The sequence below is a fragment of the Scaptodrosophila lebanonensis genome, unplaced genomic scaffold, assembly GCF_003285725.1.
Source record: "Scaptodrosophila lebanonensis strain 11010-0011.00,11010-0021.00 unplaced genomic scaffold, SlebRS2 tig00000001-arrow-pilon, whole genome shotgun sequence".
Classification (NCBI taxonomy): Eukaryota; Metazoa; Arthropoda; class Insecta; order Diptera; family Drosophilidae; genus Scaptodrosophila; species Scaptodrosophila lebanonensis.
This window is the reverse complement of record NW_022060529.1, coordinates 14,758,840-14,767,273: the sequence shown is the minus strand read 5'-3', so window position 1 is coordinate 14,767,273 and position 8,434 is coordinate 14,758,840. Positions and strand designations below refer to the sequence as shown.

Here is an 8,434-nt window from a genome sequence, read left to right as displayed (position 1 = left end):
ATATACTTATATATAAATGTATTTGTATGTGTACGCGTACATTTGAATTAATATTCAAATTCAATGTCAGTTAATTGAAATACGTGTATTGTAAATGTATGTGTACTATGTATAAACAGCAGCCAATGAACCGTCTAAGCATTGTGGATTTTTACCACATAACAACTACTATATATGTATGTATATGTATGTATGTACGTATAAAACAGACAAATGTTTGTTTGTTTTTTTTTTCCTAAAATGTTTAATTATAATTGCTGAAATCAAAAGAGGTGTTAAAAAACGCGTTACATCAATTAATTTGCTCAATGGCAAGCATAATGTGTAATACTTATGTACTTGTATGTACAACACAGGCATATCTGCAACAGTATTGGTGTTTATCAATGTTTATAACAATTGTGCAATGCGATAATAATTACAAAACCTACATTTAATTAATGACTCTACCACATCGCCCCAAAACAGTTCAATTTTTTCATCTACCATAGCAATAATACAGTAATCAGTTAATTTATGTTTAAAGGCAATTCCTACACGGTGCAGAAAGCTACTTATATGGATTATTTTCCCATTATTTATGGATGATTGGTTTGGGGGTCAATCTATTTTTTAAAACATTTTCTGCCATTTCAGCATACACATTGTGAAATACTTAAGGTTCCTTGGTCCGATAAATGAATTTTCCTACTGCATGAAATTCCTTTCAATGAAGCAATGAAAATGTTGACAAGCTTGCGGCCAAGCTAAAAAAAAAAAAAAAAAAAAACAGTTCCTTTGATGTTGAAAGGGCAGGCAGAGTTTTGTTAAAAATGTCTTCTCTATTGTTGTTGTTCTTGTATACTTGATAAATTATGAAAGTTTAAAATTTCATCATTGAAAGCATTTTCAATTAAACTTAGTAATTTATTTATTTTGATCAACTATTGAGGCATTTGCTTAGATACTGCAAACTTAATATGAAGTAAACACATATTTTTTATTAAAGTATATCTAAAAAAAATGCAGAACAATAAATTCATAATTAAATAGAAAAGTTTTTGTCAAAGATTGTTGCACAATTTATTTGAGCAGCTGACCAATTTCACAATCTGTATTTGAAGAAATGATTGCACTTGAAAAATCAGCAGAAGACATTTCAAATAATAGTGAAAATAGAGCCTTGTACAACAATAGTACTATACGCTATTGGTATGCCTGTAAGTGATTGCGATTTTATTAGACTATTCCGAAATTGTTAAATGTTATTCATGCAGAGAGTGGTCCAGGAAACGGTCCAGCCTCACACGATTCTATAATTTTATAGTAAGTATTTATAATATACTCGTACAGTCTAAACAAAATTCAAATAGGAATCATGAATTTCGGTCCACTTCAGTTTACGACCAAAAAACAGAGGCCGTCATCACATCCTTAATGTTTTTATTTTTTTAATTCTCAAGTTTTTTGTGAGTCACGCGAACAGGGTTCTACGTTTAGGCACAATTTATGCATGCTGATAAAATTAATGATTTTTGAACAAAATAAGTTATTGAGGATTATACAGGGTGTATTCTTAATCTCCATAACTACGGCAAGGGCTTATCATATAGATATAGCAGTGTTACTATGAAAACTCAGCTCAATACTCTACTATATATTTATGTACTCTCGTGTTGATTTAGACGCCAAATAAACTGAGTCAACAACTTTTTGATGTGTCCAGATCACATATTAGAAATTACAAATCGTTAGAAATATCACGCGTTTTTGATTTATCTATGTATATTCAATAATATCGAACAAGATGTATTTCCACTTTGGCTTAAGTGCTGCTAGAAAATAAGATTTTTTTAAGATAATTACTGCTAGGATGGCATTAATGCAGATGTTAAAGGTACTGAATGGTAAATATGTTTGTACTGTAAAGGGATTTGTGTAAGTTGGTGCGCAACATATGTATATACATATTTAAAGGCCGATGCAAAGTGAATTGTGATGCAAAACTAAGAAACCAAAATGTACATTACTTGTATGAAGAGGGAGCGGGGACTAAAGAAAAAGTAAAAAGTAAATTTATAAAAAGTGCAATTGCAAAGTTTGCGCCAAAAAATTGTTGCATTGTTTTTGTTACGTAGTTGGAATTGTTGAGTTATGGCTAAAGAATAAGACAAGAACATACCTACATACATACTTATGTATTTCTATCTGTATAATGTAAGGCATGTTTTAGTAGCTAACAAACAAAAAGCACAAGGTTTGCTTTGTAAAGTATATTGAAATACGATTTGAAATTGTTAAGAAATGTGGTTAATGGCGCACTGTGAGAGGAACAGACGAAATTGTAAAACATAGCCCCATGAGCAGCAGTTAAATATGTATATCTAGAATAATAGCAACTATCAGTTAAAGAAATACGGGAACATATAGTCGAAAGCTACATGCAACATTAGTTGCTGGCAGTAATATCAACAGTTTTTTAAACAAGGCAACAAATGTTTTTATATTACATACATACCTATAAATGTGCGTAATTTAATTGTTCTTTATTACATATACAGACAACCACACACACACACACACTCGTACATATGTGTGTACCAAGGAGATAAAGCTCCAATAAAAACCAAAGAGCCGAAATGCTAAGACAGACAAGTAGTTTGGGTAACTCTATATCCACATATAGTACATACTACATACATGAAGAATCAAATGTAATAATGAGAAGAAACAAATAAACTAACTTACTAAATGTGTCCATTTAACTGAAGATGTTGGCTTTCAATTCTACTGGCGAATCGGACTTTTAAATGGTAAGATCCTTTCAAAGAGCAACTGGCAGCTGTGAACGTTACTACGGGAATAATATTAATTTCAGATGCAAATTCAATTATTTTTAAAGTCAATTTATTTACGCGTAATATTATTAAGAACGAAATCAATTTATAGCAGACGGCTCACCCATTTGTCATGACATTTGGCGCCTCACCCACATTGGGGTCGGCGGCTCGATAAACTAACCGCAACTTCCATTAAAAGTAACTAATGGAATTTTATTCATATTGCAAATTACATTTCGCTGCAAATTCGCTCGATCCGCAAACTGCGCTTACGTAAATGCTGTTGCATTAAAACAAAATGCGGTTGTAATTGGTTGTGCTTTATATAGAAACGCGACGTTGCCAAGTCCCATCGTTGGATGTAATTATTTAGCGCACATTTAATTTGAAATGGCAGGCATCCTTGCAAAGGCCCGCCATGTTTTTGGATTACGTATACATATGTACATATAGTACATATGTATGTATGTACCATCAACAGATTGAGATGCAAATATATGCATATCTCATCTACTGTATGTATGTACATTTTGTATGCAAGCATAGTGAATACATTTGTGACCATTGCAGAGCAATAAACAGCTTTACCTGCGCCTCCACAGACTAATTAGTAAACATTATGCCAATTTCCATGGCATTGATTTCGCATTAAAATTAAGTAGCTTATTCGATTCGCAGGAAAATGTTTGCATCAAATTATACGCGGTACATACGTATAAAAATGTTCTGCCCGCAATATGCGCAGTCAAAAGTCAATTTTGGTAATTTTTAATTTAAATGGAATTTTGAAGGCATTTTAATGAATCCATATATCAATATGAGCGCTTCTTCGATTTATTTAATTATATTTTTATGTTTTTGCTCAGAATAAAACATAGACGTTACATTACAAATGCGACCTCTGGCGGCTTTTACTCAAACTATAAATGAGAAGCAGCCGCACAGTGACACAAAAACGTGTACATCCAGTAAAATTGCGGAGTATTGGATACATTCTGCTGCTCTGGTTAAAACATATACATATTTCTTATATCAAATAGTGAAGTGGATTTCAGCACTTTCTTTACCTTAGCTGGCTAAAAATAGTTGCCTGTAGGTTTAGACTCTAAGACAATAATTTGTATATTTAATAGAATTCTTTTTTGTTTACCTTTTCTGCTTTCCGTTCTTTTAAATTTCTTTTAAATCCAAATTCTCAAATTTGTTAATAGATATTATTGCTCTTTTTTCTACATTTCGAAATTACTTCTAAGTTCTCTGTTGTATAATTTTTGTACATCGACAGCTACTCGTACTGATTTAAATATACATAAATTTCGTATTTAGCTGTTAGTTTTAATTTAATTCTGATTGTTAAAAACTGTCGATTACAAATGTATGGTTTAAAAATAATAAAAATGTATTTAAGATTTATACGAGTCGTCAGCCACTGTACATCAAACTGCGAGCGAAAGAGACAAACATAGAGTAACATGGAGTGTCATAGCAGCGAGTAATTGAGGCGGTCAGCTGCGAACAGCTGTTCAACATACAACAACTACAATTTACGGATCCGAGAGCCTGCTGTGAACAACTTATGAGAAGGACGGCTAATAACTTTAAAATGGCTTTAAAATATATAGGTTTACCTTAATTCACATATATAATTGCATCAATGCTGAACTAATAGTTGGTTCTCCATTGCAGACATTGGTGCTAACCTAACGGATCCCATGTTTCGCGGCCAGTATGGCGGTTCCAAAAAACATCAACCAGATCTGGAAATAGTTCTCCAGCGTGCGTGGCAGCAAGGAATGCAGAAGATAATAGTAACATCGGGCTCTCTAAGTGATGTTGATGAGGCCTTGGACTTGGTCGCACACGATGGTAAGTAAGTAAATTAAATATAAAGGTATTTTGAAACAACTGGAACTCTCCTGTTTTTCTAGAGCGACTATACACAACGGTTGGTTGTCATCCAACACGTTGTGACGAATTTGTGGCTGATCCGGAGCTCTACTATAATGAGCTGCGAGCCAGGATTGCGGGGAACACTGAAAAGGTTGTTGCCGTGGGAGAGTGCGGCCTTGATTTTGACCGCTTGAACTTCTGCGGAAAGGAGACGCAAATGTTTTACTTTGAGAAACAGATAAAGTTTGCGGCCGACTTCGGATTGCCCCTCTTCCTGCATATGCGAAATGCCTATACCGAATTCATGGAAATATTGGAACGCAATCGCCAGAAGTTGCAAGCTTGTGGCGGGGGCGTAGTGCACAGCTTTACAGGGACGTCGAGCGAAGCGAAAGGAATCCTGGAGTTTGGCGGCCTCTACATCGGCGTCAATGGCTGCTCGCTGAAGACAGAGGAAAATGTGAAAGTGGTGCGGGAGCTGCCTAACGAACGCATTCTTCTCGAGACTGACTGTCCCTGGTGTGGGATACGACCATCACATGCCAGCCACAAATATGTCGCCACAATGTTCCCAACAGTCAAGAAAAAGGAGAAATGGACCGCCGACACTCTGATTGATGGACGCTGTGAGCCGTGCCAGATTAGTCAAGTGCTCGAGGCCGTCGCCGGCATTAAACGGGAGCCAATAGACAAACTGGCAGATATTTATTACCAGAATACATTGAATCTGTTCTTCAGTCGAAAGCAGAGCTCGCAATGATAAATAAAAGAGATTGCATTTACATTTAATGCGTTTACATTTATTTTATTACCAAAATTCTTACTGTTTATCTAAATGCAAATGAATTGAAAAATACGCACTAGATCTTTGTTATTGCAATTAACTCACAGAAACACATTAAGATTAACATGTAGATTTGTAAATAATTGTTGCATACCATTACTAAGTCTGGCTACATTTTTAATCAATTTTGTATGCCGCCTGTGCGTGTACGTCGTGTGTGTAGAGTTTATCGCCAAAAAATATATACGAGTATGCCTCAAATTTATGTTTCATTTGTAATTTATACGCTTACAGAATTTACACACAATCATCAAAAATCTCAAACACATGTGTATGTGTTTTTGTATATACGAGTATGCTAATGATGTTTATAGTTTAGTTATTGCCATTTTGATTACATGTTTCCTTTGCCGTTACAAGCGCTTGAGTCTCTCCAAAAAAAATGATGCCATACTTGTAGATAATGCGAATGAAGCTTTCTGTAGCGCCAGTTGTTTGTTCGAGTTTGAAGCCCTAAGAAGCATTTTATGTACTGTGTATAGGTTAGTTAGTTAACTACGTTACAACGCGTTCATTTATCCGTTATATGTATATATAAATGTTAGAAATTGTAATAATTTGTTTTTTTTTTATTTATATAAATGCTATCAACAGTAAGTGGTATGTGTTTAAATATTGGGGCGTTGCAAAAGTGCATTAAAACCAAAGTAAATGTTTGATTTGAACATTTTTAAAACTACTCGTCTGTTGAACTGATATGAACGAAAATGATATTGGTATATTACATATGGGTGGTTGCTAATTCGAAAAATTGCTCTCTAACCTAATCACTTAGTTTGCATTTGAAATGACAATTTTTGTGTTGTAATAAAAGGATCAGTCCGATGGAAATGTTAATGTTATTTAGGTATTCCTCTTGATATGAACATATTTATATTGGGGTACTACGGAAATGCGAAGAAGCAATGCAGTTAATTAACGGCATCTCATATTTAAGTTCATCGCAAAAACGCAGTCAACGTTAATATCAGTTACGGTCTACGTGATGATACATATACTATATTTTTAATGGTATTATTTGATTATTGGAAAAATGCATTGTTTCGTGTTTCTTTTGTCAAATTCTAATTGACCAGTTGTTGCCTTTATAAAACGAAAACGAAAGATTCAACAAATAACACAAATTGAATACACATTTTTAAAATTATTTGGGCATCATATTAGTTTCAGTTTATTTTTAAATCATAGAGATATTTACATAAACAAAGTTATATAAGAAAAAATTATAAATATTGGCATATGATTATATAAAAGTAATATTTAATAAAGGACAAAAGTAAATGTAACTATCCGTAAATTCGAGTTCAAATTTCTAACATAAATAATGCGACAGCAAAAATTGAAATAATCAAGAAAGTAACATTTAGCATTTCCGATTGCCTTCAATGTTCTCCCATTTCGGGTATATTTTTTCATTCAGATAAAAACTAATAAAGAAAAATTAAACTATATCGAAAATCGAAGAGTCCTTTTGCTTCACATTCGGCTCTGATTTTGTTTCGTTTCGGTTGCTTAATACGCTCACAAACGAATTCAATTATCGGTTTATTGACCTTAATGGGCGTTTTAAAATATAGCCTATAGGTGTGTTAAATATGTACTTGTATATCATGTAATCTGTTATTTTTCATGTGTTGGGTATATATGTATGTATCTGTATTTTATATGTTTTAGATCTAATTTTATGCATTATACGAGTTCTTAGTTTCAAACTAAACTCTGTAGCCTGCAGCTGGCAGGTTTAATATTCAATGTATCTTGGGCGCACTGCGATCGTTAATCTTCTGGTTCCGTTTCAAGGTGGCGCCCCGTTTTATTTGATCCATCAATGATTCATGACAAATACGCGGATCCGGCTGTAAATGTAAAGCGAACGATATTAGTGTTGACGATCAAGCAAACGGCTTATAGAAAAAAAGTTAACGCGTTTAACTAAAGCAGTTAATTCCAGACACCTAGAACTCTCTGTTGGAAGTTAGGAGCGTGGCTGTGAGTTTTGAGCAAGACATAGACACAGTTAATTGTTTAGGCCAATACAACAATGGAACAAAACATGAACGGAACAATCAAACAAACAATACCTTAACATTGCTCATCACAGTTGGCTGTGGCTGTCACAATGTTGGCGGGATAGGTGATGGGTGTTGGTGTACGGTATTGTGCACTGGGACGCGATAGTTTTTGTGGATCTTGATACATCTAGACAGACAGCACAACAACATTATGCACATATGCACATAATATGGCATAATAAATATTGTTTTCTTTTTTGTTTTGGGGGTGAATATGTTTCAACACATCTCTTCGAACTTACCAAAGCTTTGCTATTTATGAGATTTCGCACGGCAAATGCACGTCCAGACATGCCCTGCTTGGCCAATTTCGCATTGAGATTCTCGAGGAATTCGGCCTTTGTCTTGGCGCGTATACTGCCAGTCTTTTCAATATTTGTGCTCGTGGCATAGTCTATATATGCGTTTAAGTCGTTTCGTGGTGCAAAATAAAAACATATGTGTGGAAGAAAACAAGCAAAAATTGTTTGACAATGTTTAAATATTGTGCAGCTTTTTCAATATCATTGTTGTTGATTGTTGAGTAAAACGAAAAAAATGAAGCATCTCAATTAAACATAATGCAATATTATTTCAAACAATATCAAAACTTGGCAGCAAATGCCACAAAAACGCATTTCGGTAAAACCTAAAAAAAAGTCTTAAATGATAATACAAAGCGTTGAAAACATAATTAAATATAAATGTTGTCACAGCTACTTATGTACATATAGAAGTAGATCAAAGTGCTCTGATGATGATTGACAAGATCGGTATGAGGGTTAACAGAGTATGAAAGATTGAAAGAGTAAGAGAGTTGATGGTTTTTG

At 34.0% G+C, this 8,434-nt stretch overlaps 2 protein-coding genes across 13 annotated transcripts in view; one reads left to right on the top strand and one right to left on the bottom strand.

Moving 5' to 3' along the window:
• Positions 1–4,345: 4,345 nt before the first annotated feature.
• On the top strand, positions 4,346–5,498 carry LOC115633253 (putative deoxyribonuclease TATDN1). Its single transcript, XM_030530658.1, has 3 exons — positions 4,346–4,441; positions 4,506–4,685; positions 4,748–5,498. The coding sequence occupies exons 1-3, from the start codon at positions 4,396–4,398 to the stop codon at positions 5,467–5,469; spliced, it is 948 nt and encodes a 315-aa protein (XP_030386518.1). The 5' UTR covers positions 4,346–4,395; the 3' UTR covers positions 5,470–5,498.
• A 1,041-nt stretch (positions 5,499–6,539) lies between these two features.
• The window catches only part of LOC115634370 (pneumococcal serine-rich repeat protein), a 55,959-nt gene continuing 54,064 nt past the window's right edge, over positions 6,540–8,434 (bottom strand). For 10 of the 12 annotated variants that reach the window (XM_030532034.1, XM_030532035.1, XM_030532038.1 and 7 more), the window contains 2 exons: positions 7,868–8,019; positions 6,540–7,409 (listed from right to left, as the gene is read on the bottom strand). In XM_030532034.1, the coding sequence (XP_030387894.1) occupies positions 7,302–7,409; positions 7,868–8,019 (260 nt within the window). In that variant the 3' untranslated portion in view covers positions 6,540–7,301. Of the gene's footprint in view, positions 7,410–7,634; positions 7,753–7,867; positions 8,020–8,434 lie in introns of all 12 variants that reach the window. The other 2 variants (XM_030532036.1, XM_030532037.1) reach the window with 2 other exon arrangements.

What these genes read in the sequence shown, in the direction of transcription:
- LOC115633253 (XM_030530658.1), top strand. Translation starts at nt 4,396, where the DNA reads ATGAGAAGGACGGCTAATAACTTTAAAATGGCTTTAAAATATATAG. An exon ending in AATGGCTTTAAAATATATAG is followed by an intron (nt 4,442 to 4,505) that starts GTTTACCTTAAT and finishes TCTCCATTGCAG; the next exon opens with ACATTGGTGCTAACCTAACG. An exon ending in GGACTTGGTCGCACACGATG is followed by an intron (nt 4,686 to 4,747) that starts GTAAGTAAGTAA and finishes CTGTTTTTCTAG; the next exon opens with AGCGACTATACACAACGGTT.